Source organism: Uranotaenia lowii, unplaced genomic scaffold (assembly GCF_029784155.1).
Source record: "Uranotaenia lowii strain MFRU-FL unplaced genomic scaffold, ASM2978415v1 HiC_scaffold_800, whole genome shotgun sequence".
NCBI lineage: Eukaryota > Metazoa > Arthropoda > Insecta > Diptera > Culicidae > Uranotaenia > Uranotaenia lowii.
Window position 1 is genome coordinate 2,953 of NW_026598757.1, and position 17,044 is coordinate 19,996.

At 40.9% G+C, this 17,044-nt stretch overlaps 1 protein-coding gene across 1 annotated transcript; it reads right to left on the bottom strand.

Annotated features, from left to right (window-relative positions):
- Positions 1-247: 247 nt before the first annotated feature.
- On the bottom strand, positions 248-13,761 carry LOC129760882 (histone-lysine N-methyltransferase trithorax; the record flags this gene model as incomplete). Its single annotated transcript, XM_055758563.1, has 5 exons — positions 248-2,495; positions 2,573-2,748; positions 2,835-2,968; positions 3,040-12,427; positions 12,516-13,761. Coding segments are annotated over 5 exons (11,118 nt in total), but the record flags the coding sequence as incomplete, so codon positions are not given.
- Positions 13,762-17,044: the final 3,283 nt, after the last annotated feature.

Consider the following 17,044-nt stretch of genomic DNA (forward strand, 5'->3'; position numbering starts at 1 on the left):
ATGTTAAAATGCTTAAACCATGCCTTCGTCGGAACCTTGGGGATAATCGTATGGAGCCAACGTCCCTTTGTGCCATTGTCCCAGCTAGACTGCCAAGCGTTAATCGCTAAAGTGCGAGGTATTGAAAAATATTCATTGTAAGTTATTATCCTCTCAAAGATTTCACCTTGTAACGCGCCCAGTTCAAAAATGTATTGGAAGTGATTTGCGGCAGAAAGATAATAACAAAAATAAATGTTTTTAATTTTTCAAATTTCAAATACGCTTTATTTTTTTGTTTTAGTTTAAATCGTTCAATTTAACATAATACTTCATGTGAGTTAAAAACTAAACTTAATAGGCTGCAGACTACAATGCTAAGTAGTATTTCTGTAGTAGAAGGGGTTTTCATATTAGTTTTGACAAAGTTGAAATAGTCACAATCAATGTTTCTGCTATTTTATTTACTTGTAGTTATCATTTAAGTTATAGTTTTTACGTGTACTTGTTTCATGCTGTTTTCTATTGTGCAGCTGCAGTTTGAGCGGGCCAGCCCCGCAAAAGACAGAACCAATAGTTTTGTTTGTTGATAGGTATATACCTGTTTAATAGCTATTTTATCAACTACTTTACTTAAAATTGTTCATTACCAGGAGCATTTTTTTACATCACACGTTCGTAAGAGCAGCCGTCCTGTAATATTTCCTCACTTTTTAATGTTTTTTTCGTGTCTAAGTATATAGCTGAATATATTCTAATGGTAAGTTTAAGTTAAATCAAATTATGTTTTCGTTAGTATCACATTTGTTTTCGCGTCACCACACATGCTCCATCATACTGATCGGAGAAAATTCCGGTATGAATAGCCAATACATTTCTTTTGATTTTCTCAATGTTACAATGATCATATTAGCTACAATTTTGCAACATATAACGACTACTGCACTGCATAGCACAAACGATGGTTTAGGATACTACATACAATAAATAATTAGCAAAATAGTTTATTTCGAACTTGGCGCATGACTTATTCTTTGCAAACATTTTATGTTTTGTTACAATTTACGAGAGAAATACCTTCAAATAAAACAACTATTGTATACACAAAAAATGGCAAGATAACATCAGCTGAAGATACTCAGCGTAGGGTAAAGATAAACAATCGGATGCGGGGGGTTGCTTGCAGCATGCCCCCTGACTGAAGTTTGATATTGTAAGAAAACTTTGTACACGCTATAGATTAAAAAGAAATAAATTATATTTAACAGGATGATATCTGCCTGGAACTTATGCCCGAACAAATAAAAGCGTATATGTAATCGTGCGTGGACTTAAAACTACGACCTACCCCTAATATGTACAATTTCTAAAAGTAGATTTTTTTTTCACAAAATTTTACATTCAGTACTTCTTGAAGTTGAATAGATAAAATGCATTTTTAAAACAGCAATACAACCTTGAAAATCTTGCGACAATATCGAGTGTGCAATGCATCGACGAAAGCTTCAAAGCTCAGCATCCAGATGGTTTTACCGTTTAAACAATGCGTTCAATGATTAATATCCACGAGTAAAATTCTGCTGCAGTTCAAACATGCCATCGACAAATGCCGAGCTATCAAAAAATTGTGTTTGTATTGTTGTCTTTGTGTGAGAGTGTAAAGAGAATATTAATATTTGTACATTCAAGTGTTTTTAACTACGGTAAAAGGAAAAGTATATCATCTCAGACAAAGGTTTTTTTTCCATTTAAAACTCCAAATTTGGAGACATTGAACAGTTTAAAGTCGTGTTTCGCGAGATTTTTGTTATTATTTCACGATAAGATGATTTTAACACTTTGTATTTTGAAATGGCTATTCATAGTTTTTTTTTAAAACATTAATCAGATAGAGTGATTGTAAATTGTTGAGTTTGAAATATATGTAGTAAAATTTCTACTTTTTGGTTTCCCGAAGCACAACTACAGTTACATAACTTTTTGTTTTCTTTGTCACATGTTTGGGTAAAATAGTTTGTCGTATTGATTATACTTTGATACACCACTTGAATAAACTTTATGCTTAATTTTATGAAATGTGTGTACGTAGTAACTTCGCGAATAAGAAACTCGGGAGATGAGTCAACTTTTTGCTTGGCGCTCTATAGTTGCGTTCTTCCTGTGATGATCTGTTTATCACCCGTACATTTTCTATGTACATACTTAATTTTTGTATTTTCGCAGCACCATAACATTTCAAAGACCCAATATTATTCAGTTATCCATCCTGTATCAAACGCTGTAGTAGGTAGCTCTAGAGCTATTGCTTATGATGCGAAATCCACCATCTACTGACTATGTTATTAGTTTAGATATTTGCGGCATTTCTTTGAACCACACGAACAGGGAATCTTCACATCTTCAAACGGGAACTTGTAATCGTACGTCAACTCTTCGCCCTGAACAATCCGACGGAGAGCAAAAATGATGATGTGTTTATGTCCCAGGATATCGACGACCTTGGAGTAGCAGTTCGGCTGTGATGAAAAGGATAAACAGATTAGCAAAATATCGATCACCTGAATAGACAGAAAAAGAAGAAACTATCTCTTACCTCACACGAGTGGTTGATGAACCGAGCAGCATTACCACGCATGGTCGCATCGACAACGAAATTCTCGTCGATTTTGAACATGTAACAGCCGATGCCACGACTGTCATAGTACCGTTCTCGCTTGTCGGTCAGTGTCGATCGAATCAGCTCACCGGCATATTCGATTACCATCTCACCTAGAATTTGGAAAAAAAAGTTTTATTTACTACGTTGGCCTTAACCCTAGACATTCCAATTTCTTCAAAACTAAACAAATACTTACCGGCTTCAATATCTCGATTACAGAACAAACCTCGACCGTGAATGTGCGAACGGTAAACTCCAACCGACTCCTTCGAAGTTTCCTTAAGGGTGCGATAACGCATCGCCATCGGGAGATTGCTTCCGCTGCCACGTCTGAAAAAAGAAAAAAATAATATTCGAATATTGCTAACCCATAGAATTTATTGGTTTGAATTGAATAGTACCTTGGAATAACGGTGTCGTCGGTGTTTTGGGTCACCACTGGCATAGGGGGCTGTTTCCGATGGCGCGACGCCAGCCAGCTGAACATATCGTACTCGGAACGAGAGCTGTATGGCTCACACCTGGCGGAACCGTACGCATTTTCCTTGATGTCATCGAAATAGTCTGCGTAGATGGACGAGGTGAGTTCGTCGAGACTGGTTGTTGGTTTCTTGTGATACTGGGGTTTGTATTGGGAACATTTTTCCACACCCGGAAGCTGTTCCAGCAGATAGCGAATGGCGTTCGTTTTGAGGCCGAGCATTTGGATTCCGGCCATTTCTTCGAGTTGACCTTCCGGGAGTGGTTGCAATCCGTGAGCTTTGCGGGCTATTTGAACTGCTTCAAACAACTTGTTCCAGATTTCGGTGATGGAGGTCGATTTGTATGTGAAACCATCCTGTGACTGGATTTCGTATAGAAGCTTGGGGCTATTGCTTTTGGGCGGCTTTTGAATTGTCGGTTGAATTAGTTTGATTTTAGCTTCCGGTTGAATTTCGTGAGCATTCAAGTGGCTGGAGCTAGTGCTGGCAATAGGACTGGGCACATTGCAGATAGGATCCATGTTTTCCTTTTGGTCCGTGTCGAATTCATTGTTATTCTTGGATTCAACTTTGAAGATTGGAACAATCATTTCAATATTCGCTTGGGTCGAATGTTCGGGTGAAACATTAGCACTGGCACTGAGTTCTAGATTCAGTTCTTCCATAAGCTTTTTCTCTGCTTCCTGTTTCACGGTGGTCGTGATTTCAAGAACCGATTCTTCCTCAATTTTCGGCAACAATGTGGAACTGCTAGACCTTTTGCACTCATTGAATGCATCATCCTCGTTCGTCTGCTGCTCGAGATTATCGAGGATTTCGGATATTTTGTTCTTAATTTCCGGTGATTCGGATTCATCATTGAGACTAGGCGAGTCCACACTGGCAACGTCTAGAGAATCATCGACAAGCATTTCGTTGACTTCGTTTTGGTTGATCGAGTAGCACGTGGTTAAGGGAACCGATGAAATTTCCGGTGACTTTGTTTCGAATTCCGATAAAGTTGCCGAGCATGATTGGGTGGTCGTTGTTAGGCTGGCTGTGGTTATAGGAATGATGATTCCATGTTGGTCCAAATTGAGATTTAGATGGAATGTAGGCTCTATTGGCTGTTGAAAATTTTGCTGAATCGGTGATGTTATTGGTTCCGAGTCATCAATGACCGGGGGAGTTGCAATACTAGAGTTGATCATATCGATTGGTTTGATTTCAATTTGGAAACGCTTTTCTTTTGGTGTTTCTTCCGTTTCGAGTTTTTGGACCGACAATTTTTCGATGGTAGGAGAATCTGGACTGGAAACAATGTTGGGAATAATTCCTTCTTTTTTGTCCGGTGAGGCGTTTAGTAACTTGAGTGGTGGTGGTGTTTGAGGTACCTCGGGTGATTTTGGTAATATGGAAGAAGCTTGCATGGGGAGCACTCGATTAGTAGGGCGGCTTTGTACAGGTCCATTATTCGAGGCGGTACTGTTGACGTTGCCGATCGACTGCTGAATTGGGTTGACAACGTTTGTTGGTATATTCGAATACAGAGGCATAGGATATGGAGCGGTTGGTAGTGTGATGCTTGCTGTTTGGGTTGGAGTAATAGTTATGGACGACGTGGTGGCCGCTGAGATCGATGACGGAATACATTGAGTAATATCGGTACTGCTGGTTGCTAACGATACTGTTATTTGTGATGGTTTCTTGTTGCTGTCCAATAACGGCAATGATGGCTTCTGTCCCACGTTTTGTTGAGCGACATTCACGAAATTTGAGCCTGGTGGGGCATTCATTTGGATGGATTGTTGTGCCTGTGATAGATTATTTTGGAAAGGTGGTGCCAAGTTGTTGCGAGAAAATGGTTTCTTCAGTAGAGATATTGATTTAGTAGTTGTACTATTGTTTAAGTCCGCAACATTTTTCACCGTAGTAATATTGGCCTTGCCTAGCGCCACGTTTGTTGGCTGGTTGAGAAGTGTTTTATCATTTATGTTGGGTTTGATGTGTACTAGTTGAGATTGCGTGGTGTTCCCAATGGGTAAATTTACTAGCGATGGCTGCTGTGCTGGCATCTGTTGACCGTGTGTTATTTGTGACGACGTTGATGTATTAAGCGGCGGAGACATCAGCGGTTGTTTCTGTTTCACTGGCTTAGCAACTATCTTGGGTTTATTGTTTAGTTGGGTTGTTTTGGTTATCGGTTTGATCACATTTGCTACCTTTGTGGTGGTAGATGTTAATGCTGTATCTGTAGTGTAGATCATCCCAGAAGAGCTAACCACATGGTAGTTCATTTTCTGAGAAGCGACCGATGAGATGATCGACTCCGAAGAATTTTTTATCAAAGTATTGGGCATCACCTTATTGACCAGTTGTGACTGAGCTTTCGGCACAATTCCCTTAATGCTTGGCGTTGTTCTAATGGGATTCACGCTTGTGGTTTGGGATTGTGTCTGAGGCTGCACGAAAGTTGTTTGTGGTTCTATCTTCCATGCTTGCATAGACGTTGATGGTTGAGTCGCAGACACCGCAGTAGGAATTGTTTGCGCTACAGGAGTTGGCGTAGGGGATTGTTGAATCTGTGCTGACTGAATGAGAGTACCGGGAGTTTGAATTTGCATTGGCGCCAGGCTCTGCTGGGTAGTTGTTCCATCATTGTTCAACACCACGTATCCCGTAGGAACTTCAACAATTGGTTCTATTTTACTCGCTTGAAATACCTGAGTTGTGGTAGCGGAGAAACTCGAGTTTTGACTCAAAACTCCCTGCATAGCTGTAGAAACAAACTGTTGTGATGACATTACCGTATTTTGAACAATGGTCTCCAATCCGTAGTACACAGAGGGGCTTGTTAAGTACATACAGCCGGAGGCAGGATCAGTGACCATTTCCAAGGTAGGAGTGGCCGCTGCGCCCAGGACCATTTGTTCCGTCGACATCATTCCGCACTGAATAGTCGTGGCTTGCGGTTGAATGATGGTACCAATTACTTGTGGCTGCGGGGTTGCCAATTGTAGAGCACTAGCCGGTATCATGGAATATCCTCCAGTTCCATTGGGGATCAGGATGTTATTGGTAGCCGCGGTAAGAGCTCCAGCATCACTGGCCGTGGTCATTGTAAATCCATTCTGGGTGAGAACATTTGTCGGTGCTAAATACTGCACTGGATTCTGATCGGTTACGTACGATATTTGATTACCGCCAACCTGCTGTACAATCAATGGCTGATTTGTGGGTTGTTGGAATATAATGGGATTTGTTGTAGCAGTGTTCGTTTGTTGCGGCGTTGCTGCACTAGCAGGTCGAATCAAAGGATAAGATGCGTTGATGAGTTGAATTTGCTGCTGTTGTTGGGTTTGTGTCGACACTGGTTGAGCGATAGTTTGTATAGTATGGGTTTGTTGTTGTGCTGGTGCTTGTTGAATAGCGATAGGTTCTTGCTTCTTAATCTGATACGATTTTCCAATACCGGAAGCAGTCATATTGGATGTTGGTTTTTTAGATTTGATGGGTTGCGGCGATTGGGATACTTTCGACATAACTTGCTTCTTCGGTGAGAGGTTCGGAAATATCAGTTGTTTCTTTTGCGTATTTTGCTGAATCATTGTTGGGTGCTGGGCTTGCTGCTGTGTTTGCGGAGCAGTAACTGTTACAATCTGTGGCTGTCCATTCGGACCAATCGAAATAATCTGTTGCTGATGTTGTGGTAGTACATTCAAACCCGATGCACTGTTGACCATGTTATTGGAAAGGGATATGGTTTGTCCCAACGGATTCGATGTTGTGGGTTGAAGGAATCTTTGTTTGTTTTGAAGAAAACTTTGTTGATTTTCTATTGTCTGTTGGAAATTTACTGGTTGAGCAAATATTTGACCAGAGTTCGAAATTAACATATTACCACCAATATTTGACAATGTACCCTGTAAAGGAATCTGCTGAGTACCCGTCGATGTTTGAATCGGTATACCAGATAGCTGGTTTATTGTGATGGGCATGGAGGCCGGTATATTTGAAAGAACTGTTTGGCCATTCAAATTGTTGAGATTTAAGGTTTGATTGTTGAGTCCCGAAATAACTGATATATTAGCATGATTCTGGTTGATTTGGCCAAACATATCTGTAGTGATGGATCCTGCACTCGATGTTTGCGGTAGTATGAATGTCCCCGCATTGAGCTGACTAGCAACTTGTGCTTGTTGTTGTTCCGGACTCAAAAGTCTCGGTGATCGTGTCTCCGAATCACTTTCACTGGTAGATAGAACTTCACATGAGTTAAGATGACGCTGATACGACTCTTGGTTTCTATAGGTAGCTTGACAACGATCACATTTCACAGGAGCTTCCATCATATTGGATGAGTAGATTTTCATTTCGCTGGCGTCTCCGCAGAAATCGTCCATACCGTCCAATTGAGATATCTTTAATTTTTCAAACACACTTACGCCTTCGCTGATTGTATCAGATGATGGTTTCTTAGCTGCACTCCAGGAAAATTCTTCATTTGGAAGAGATTTCCGACGTTCCAAACCATGAACGGTAGATTCATCCTTCAGACGACCTAGAGACAACACATCAGCAAGTTTACTAATTTTTCTCCTCTTTGCCACGACAGCTGCGGTTGATTCGATTTTTGAGCTCCAAGAGAAGCTGCTAGATCGTTGATTCGCAACACGTCCACCCGCAACGGCTCTTGAAAGTAGGTCAGATTTACTGCGCTTTAACTCTCTGCTTGTGGATGGTTGCTTAATTGCACTCAGAAGAGCATCTTCGATACCCGGTGCAGAAATACTTTTCATCCAGCCATCGTTGCTGAAATCGCCGCTTGAGCATTTCATGATCGCATCGTTGATGTCATCTTCATCAACTTCCATGTCGTCGTCTTTGGAACCATTAGTTGAGTTACTACTATTGCTACTACTGCTTCCTGAGCCGACTTCTTTAAGGATTTCTGCATTGAAATTGTTCTCATTTTTCAAATCCATAGCGATCAAATCGTCATAAGTCATCAATTTCGGAAGGATATCTAGCATGCTGATACCGTCCAAGATGTCGTGAGGAATATCTTCGAAAATTGCATCTTTGATTTCCTGTGGAAGCAAATCGTTATTGTTCTGTGGTTCTTCATCGTTGGTATCGTCACCGGTACCCTCCAATATTTGACGCATTTGTTTATCCTTCTGAATATTTCCTCCCAATAATACAGTTGGATATGAAGTTTCCATATCTTGTTCATCACTGTTTATACTACTATGCCATTTTGAAATCTGAGTTAGACCCCACTGAACTAAATTACTGTTCAGTGAATGATCGACTGTAAAGTTTCTGCCAAAATCTGTACCGTTGCAGAAATTGTTGTTTTGAATTGTTGTTTTTATTCTATACTCTACAATTTTCCATGGTTCTTTGGAGCTCCAATACAAACGTGTACATTCGAAATCTGTAGGAATTATGACATCTTGATGATCACTGAACATAGGAACGATGTGGCCCAGCTTTTTGACAATAAGAGAACCAATCATAAATTGCACTTTTCCCGGTTCAACGAACTTCTTTTTTCGCCGATCCAGCTCAACGTAAACTGACCTATTGATCTCAAAACTTTTCTCCACCTGACATTTTTTCTTGCTAGCATCACTAGCATGTTGCGTACAATACACCGTCTTATCTTGCATGAAAATGCAACCGAGCTGCCGGGCACATGGGAAATGATAGTGTTCTCCACAGTTTTTCACGTTGCAGCCTACTGTAGCACCTTTCAACCCACAGTGACAGCACTTGATCAGACGTCCCCGGGAAGCGGCTGAATGAACGTTTTGCAGCGATCCATCAATTTCCTCAAACACTTCTGCAGACCAAAGTGCGCAGTTTGTGTGTGCCCAATTATTTTGACCACAGTACAATAATCTAGACTCGTGCAACGGAAGTCCTTCGCCTTGAGCTCTACAGAACATACAAGATCGCACATCTTTCAACTCTGGTGCTTCGTAAAAGTAGTCCTCGATGTCATCCAGTGGAATGTCAATGCTGGGAACTTTTTGATCTGTTTCCAATTCGATAGCCGTTGAATGGGTGTATTCACCCATTTCTTCACCACACATAGCTTCTTCAAGCGCGTCAGTGCAAGCTTTGGTTTCGTTTTGGAACCATGGGAATGTTTCACTCAGAAATTCTTTGTAAGCTGTCGAAAGATCATCAGAAGCTATCGAACTGATTAAATTGTTCATATCGTAATTGAAATCTTGTAGTGAGTAATATTCATTTCCATTGATTTTGTGCTTGATGTCTACCAAACTAATTTCCGAAGATTTCACAGGCCTAAGAGAGCAGTAACATTTTGTGGTAGGTGGAAAACTTGAACTACTGCTACTATTCTCGCTGTTGAAATCATAGATCGACTCATCTTCTAATTTTGGTTTCTTCGGCACGGATTCTTCTTTGGACCCAGTGAATCCAAAGAATGTGATACTTTTTCCAGAGCTGATTGAGCAAGAGCAATTGCTCGTTTTCTTGCGGGGACTTAACTTCAACAGAGCACATGCTTGACGGCTTTTACTGAGTGATTTTACAACGCTTAGTAGTCCTGCTTTGAATTCAGCAGCAACAGCATCTCTCCAAACGTTGGCCGTATCGTTATTTTTGCCACATTTTTTACAAATAAATTCTATATTCTCCGGTAGCGCCGATAGCATGTTGTATTGTTCGTCTGTCAATCCTTCACATTTGGCATGCACCCATCGCTGACAATCACCACATTCCATCATTTTCAAATCAAAATCGTTATCTTCGTAACATCTTTGACATAGTGGACAGAAATTTCCTTTTTGGCGGAGCCGGAAGCACGGCGTGCACATGGGTAGATTTCCGATGAACTTTGTAACGTTAGTAGTGGAACAGCTTTTGCACTTGAGGCAGGCGGCACAAATAAGTGGCCGATCAGCACCAAGTAATCGTTTGCTGGTTCCCAGACAGGTTGTATGATAATTTTTGTTGCATTTTTGGCATTTGACTTTACTACCAGTGGCCATATTACAGGTGTAACATACCGTGCAACGAGGACACATCCAGTTGAATTTGTTCAGAGCTTGCTGCTGGGGAGAGCTATTGCCGAAATTTGTCGTTGTCGTTAACTCAAGTAAACTCATGTTTGTTTCATCGAGGGAAATGTGTCGAATATTGTATTCGTCTTTTACACAGTACTGATGGTAAGGTTCACAGCAACACACACAATACAGCATCTCATCAAGCCCAGAACTGCCGCAAAGAAAACACAATGCTTTCAAGGAGATTTCTTCCGAAAGAATGAGTCCAAATCCAGTTCTACTGACTTCTGCCGGATCATAGTTTTCCCAAAAGTCTATGGAAATCAGTGGAACACTGGGGACTTCTGGTGCTATTGATTGGGCAGATGTTCGAACGTTTGTATTAAAACTTTTAGTTATGGCACTCATATTTTGCTTGACCACTTGAGGCCGTATCGAAGATGTAGCTTTTCGTGTTGCAGGTCGTTCGGCTTCTTCAATCTTTTTGGCTGTGTCTTTTTCTTTGACCTCAATTTCCACCTTGATAATTGGTTGTTGTATTGGTTCGGGTTTCATATCCTGAAGTTCCTTCGTAGGGCTCGACGGCGCGGAATCTGGAAGAAGTTGATCCTCATCGATAACCAAATCCTTTTCTGTCGATCCACTGGTGTCCATGTCAGCAGGAGTTGCGGGCGGTGACAGCGCAAAATTGTTAGCCTCGTTGCAATCCAAACACGAGTGTTCTTCGCCCGGTTGTGCTGTGACTGTGGGAACACGAGCAAGCGCAACCGACATATCAACTACTACGTCCGAAGTGCTATCGCTGGGAGGTGTTTCCATATGATCTATAGTTGCAGCACCGTCTTCGGGGAATGTAGCCATAGGTTGCCCTAGTACGATGGAAGCACTACGACAAACATGCTTCACGCGTGGTCCCTTAAGATCGATTCGTTGTCGCTTTTCATTGGACATCGTTGTTGAGGGTTCAACATTAGGCATTGAATCTACAATAGGAGGTTGGGCTGTTGAAGTCTCTGCAACATTCGGAACAGCTGTTGTTGGAATTGAAGCAATAGGTTGTGGAACTTCGACAGTGTCAGGTTTGACTTTAGATCGCATCGATTTGTGTGATGGCTCTCCTGTATTATCGATTTTTTCAGACGAGGATTTTGCTTCCATCGATTCTTCGGTTGTAACTGAAACTATACTTTTCCTTTCCTTTGGACTAGATAAAGTGCTCGGCGCTAGTAAAGGTGGTTTGTCAGGTATGTTGAGCTTTATGGGTGGCACGCTACCGAATGTTGTATTGTTCTGCACGAGAGGATTCGAAAGCGTATGAAACGGACTGGTTTTGGAAAATTCCGATTTTTCCATTGATTTCCACATAATTCGGGAATTGTTAGCCAAAGGATTCGTGAAAATGCTCTCCACAGTTTCCTTTCTATTCGATGGCTCATTAGAATTGGAATTCAAAGGTTCCATTTGTCTTAGACTATGTGGCAATGTTTGAAGAAGCCTCAGTTTAAGTACGGGTGGTAAAAGGAATCCGGACAAACATTTCTTCAACCAACACGCATGGCAACGTTCCTTGAAAATATGCCTGGTTTTCATGTGTTCCGTTCGGCCTATTGTGGGAGAAACAATAGAGCACTGACCATCATTTTTACATTTCAAAGTGATGTTGCCATTTGGACTTCCTGAGCCGGCTAGCTTTTTAACCATTTTTGAAATGAATTTGCGGCATATATCACAACAGCTGACTCCGAACTTTTTAGCCGGTTGTGGATAATATTTCGTATTAGACGCTATTCCGCATATGTTACAGCTCGGTGTTGTGACTGTAGATGACAACGCTGTTGAAAGTGTACTGGAAAATATGTTGGATGAATCAACTTTGATTTTTGTATTCAAGTGCAGCGAAAACGGTCCATCTTGACCAGTCGACGGCGATGGTGTTGGCGCTGCCGGCGTAGAAATAGACGATAAGCTTTCTGATTTAGCATTTGCGGGGCCAATTTTAGCAGCGTTGCCATTAGCTACAGCCAACGGATTCGAGTTTAATAGTGAGGTTGTAAATTGCAACCGCGGCTGACGTAGAATACTTTTACCAAAGATCGATACAGTAGATGCCAAATTGGATGTTAAGGAGCTGGTTGTGGATAGACTAGGTGTGTTACCGGACAGTGCTGATGGTTTCATAAGTTGTCCAGTAGAGATACCGGTCTCGATGAGATTATTTTTCGCGAAAGGGTTACTGACGCTACTTGGAGGCCTTGGACGCTCATTATCAGCCGGTTCTGGAATTCCTGAAAATTGAGAATTTTGGTAATGTATAAATATAAATTTCCGACACTATTGGATTGCTTATATAGGGTTAAATTTCTAGTTACTCACCTTTAGAATCTGGTTGCATGGTCCTTCTGCAAGCATCATCAGAATCCTTCTTGATTTTATCGCGCTTTTTACGATTTTCCACAACCTTTTCAAGGATTCCATCATCTGTGCACTTATCATCTTCATTTTGATGGATTTTGTCGGACTTTTCACGAAAAAAGTTGTTCTTATCGCCAGCGATATTGTCTACACCAGAGCACTCAGGGTCTTCCTCAGAGGCGGCAGCTGCTGCAGCGGCAGCTTGTGCCTTATTTTTCTTCTTGATCTCCAGCTCGAATTCATCCAAAAACCTCTTATTGGGTTTAATCACACGACTAGAATGAGCACTTCGCTTAGGGAGGATAAACCTCTTATCGCCAAACTGTGTACCACCACTTTCTAGATTCCGAGCCTCTAAACAATCGCTTCCACTAGTCCTAGATGATCCCGATCCTGCGGGATCATCGTTGTTTGCATCACTTATGCTAGGGGTGAAACTGGACTGGGAATGGCCTGCCGAAGAAGATGTAACATCATCCAGTTTGCTGGATTTGAGAACAATCTCGGTCAATCGAGAAGGTCTCACTATACACTCTGCCTTGGAAGATGCAGCCGCAGCCTGCATCGCTAGTCGCTGGAGACGTTTCTTCATCTTGCGGTTGAAACTCTTCTTCAGTCGGATTGGACGAGCCAAACATTCTTTCTTGATTATTGGAATCAAAGGAACGATAGCTGGATTGTAAACTTTTTTAACCATATTTTCATCACTGGTTTCTAGGGTACTGTGAAATGTTACCGTTTTCTTTTTGGGTTTCGCAATGATTTCTGCGGACACTGGATCATTCGCTGGAGAAATACTATCAGTGGTAGATGCTCCTAGGAGCTGATCCATAGAGGAGTTCACCTGTTTACTGGTTGACAAGCTGATTCCAGCTAGAAGAGAAGGCTTCATTTCGAAACCGTTCCCGGGTATTGGTGTGGATGGTTTATCGGAAACACTACTGCGGGTTTCTGTTGAATCACTTGCCTTAGGTTTAGATCGCTCAGCAAAATCATCCCGGGGTTCGGCACCATTCACGATAGTAGCAGCATTTTTGTGCTTCCGTTCTTCATGTGCAGCCAGTTGTTCATAGTCTGATTTGAGAACTTCGGTTTCATGACTTTCATCTTCATCTTCGTCTTCCTCCTCTTCATCGTCTTCCTCGTCGTCTTCTTCGTCTTCCTCGTCCTCGTCATTATCATCATTTTCCGACTCGTTGTCAGAATGCTGCAAAAGAAACAAAGAAAATTAAATAAGTTTATTAAATTTTTGTTGTACAATTTTAGTTATTGTAAAATAAAAATCTTATAAAATAACGAAAAACTGTTAAATATATAGAATAAACTGCCAAGTTGAAGATAGTTAATAACAAGAGAAGGAAGAGACAATCAAGTGATGTGAACTAGAAACAATGTAGGTATCCATAGCTTGATTGACCTCTCAGTGACATGAATAATCCCTTCGCTCGATTTTGCATCCAAGTCTTTAAACATTCACTTTCAAAGATCGGTAAGATTAAAAGTGGATACACGATACAAAGTAAGCAGCCTTCCAGGTTTGGTTTCCCCTTTGTGCCGTTGTATATAGGTGAGAAACTCCATGCAAATTTTACGAATCATGACTGTGTTTAAGTCTGCTGTGCAGTACACGATGTGTTGATTAAAAAGAACGAAATATAAACTAACAAGCCGCACGACTATTCTTTATTTGTCGGCGAACCAAACCAAAGTTCTCCACGCACAACGATTTAACTGACGCCGGTTTCCATGAAGGTTTTCCATTTCCACCAGTACCTTCTAATAAATACCCACCTAAAGTCCCGGACCCCCGACAAGCCAAAAGACGACGTCAGCCTGTTTTCCTGGCTGATGGGATGGGAATCAGCCTAGAGGGGACAGGGGGAATCGTTCTAAAGCAGATTGGCTATACGTGCTTATATGCGATTACCATACATAAAGTTATCGTGCGTGCAACGCCACGGTGCCCTTTTCGCAGTCATTATCGCCCATTCGTGCCCCGTATTTCGATGGATTCGAAAGAAGGTTCTTTCTTGGAGAAAACTCCCGGATCCGTTAAGTGAAAGAAGAGGCGGAAAGAAACAGAAAAAAAGCCTGAAAACATCGTGGTCCGTCACGCAGCGTCAACAAATGAAAGAAATTGAATGCAGCTCCATCAACATTTGAGTGCAGCCTGGTGCAACTCCATAGTTCTGAATGGTGTGTAAGTTATAGAGGTCTTCTCCTTTGTATAAATACTGTATTTATAATTAGTCCACCGTGCCGGGCAGTTCCGAAACCTGGGAACAGGAATCGAAGTTCGTATGCAAGCGAGCTCGTTCGATTAAATTGTAGGTAGGAAGGTACCAAACAAGGAGCAACCGGGGGGAAATCATAATCTTAATTGCCCGTCTTCGGCTCAATTTGCGTTTTTTTTCTGGATAAAAAACGAAACCGGTATAAGTCGTTAATTTTTTTTGTTCGGTTTCGAAAAAAAACTTAGCGTTGCAAATTGAATGAAGTGGTACTACACCTATCGATGTTTGTGGTTTTAGCACCTATTGAACCTGAACCTCGAAAACTAACTTCTGGATATCATTTCATTGAACCATGCCCAATAGCCCAATTTTAAGTCCAATAGGCGATGGAAGAGCTGCCGAATTCGGGCGATGGTTTTGCATTAGTGCAAGTGGGATGCAGCTAAAATTTCACCCAACTTTTGACAGATCTCACGGATTTTTCTTTAACGGAGAAAGGATAACTTTTCGGTTCATCGTCCATGGTATTTTGATTGTTTTTTTTTGCAATAGGGGTGGTTTTCCGTAGCAGGCGTGGCTATACCCGAGTAACTAAACCCAAGTTAGGCTAAACGTTTTAAAGCGAGTCGCAAGATCAAAACTAAGTTTTTATGAAGGCTGCCCAATAGAGTGCCCCGAATGACCCGACATTTGAAAAAGTTATGAGCTGCAGGCTTGAATTGATCCTAGGCCTAGTACAAGGTCTCATGCCAAATTTGGGCCAGATCGGATCACGGGAAAGGATCGCTCAGTTTGTATGGGATTTTGAGACATTTTGTTCGAGAGGAACATAAAAATCCAGTTTTTCATGAATAACTTTGGTCCTTTTCTGTCGATTTCTTTTGAATTCAAAAAATAGTGATATCACTATTATTGAGAGACACTGCTTCGAACATTTTGACACAGTATTAACAGTCATGAATATCACCCTGAAAAAAGTTACCCCATTTTTTAAGTTTAATAACTTTTTTTATCATAAGTCGAATCGAAATGCAGTCTTCGGATGAAATATGTCATAGTTTAGGCTCTAAGAAAAACCGTTTTCAAAAGAAATCTGCCGAAGGGGATCAAAGTTATTCATGAAAAACTGCACTTTCATGTTCCTCTCGAACAAAATGTCTCAAAATCCCATACAAACTTTAGGCTCGTTGAGCGATCCTTTCCCGTGATCCGATCTGGCCCAAATTTGATGAGACCTTGTACTAGGCCTAGGATCAATTTAAGCCTGCAGCACATAATATTTCACAAGCTTGAAATTCCTCGTACAAATTTAGGACAGTCTACTGTCCAAGTAACCAAAAGTTCCATGAATCGGGCTCTTAAAAGCTTACTTAGCTTTTCCGATTAAGAATGTAGCATACTATCAGCTGAAAATTTAAGTTCTTAATAATATTTTCAATTCTCATATTTAAGTTGGAAAGAAAAACTATTCAGCCTTTTAGCGAAACTGATAAAAAAATACTAGTTTCAGGATTTTTTTATTCCTACAATGTCTTTTGTTGATAGCATTGAATTTTTAAAAAAATATTTTTTTCTCTTACTTTGAGGTCAACTTACTTGGAGATCTCACGCGTACAAGTTGTTTGCTTACATACATACACGTGAATCAGCGGGATATTCATAAATGAATTTTCTAGCGAAGATAAAGATTTTAGAATTTAGGGAAACTGTTCAAACAAGTCTAAAAATGTATAAGTTTACTAGGATGGAAAGTAATGATAGATTTCTGTGGGAGTGATCACTTTCCGATCCTAATCGATTCAGCACTAAATTCTCCTGAGCATGTTAAAAAACATAAATTGGATTTACAATGATGCTAATTGGGAATTTACGAAGATCTTATCACCCAAAGTATTCATTCCAATGAAATCATAGACGAGATCCAGTGGGAAAGATGGCTCAAAAATGGTACATTGGTGGAACTCTGAAGTCGCCTCTGTATTAAAAACCAGATAAAATTTTTTGCGTGCGTTGAGAAAGCTTAATGACGATGACTCTGGTAAACAACAAGCTTTAAATCGATTCCACGAAGCACGGTCCGTGTGTAGAAAACTCATGAGAGATTCTGAACAGAAATGTTAGGAGGAGTTTGTTCAAAGCATTAATCCCGCCTAGTACACTTGTTTGGAATAGTATCAATCGCTTGAGAGGCAAACGACAAACATCTACAATAATTTTATCTACACACAACAGGTTGCCGAAACTTGAGTATACGAG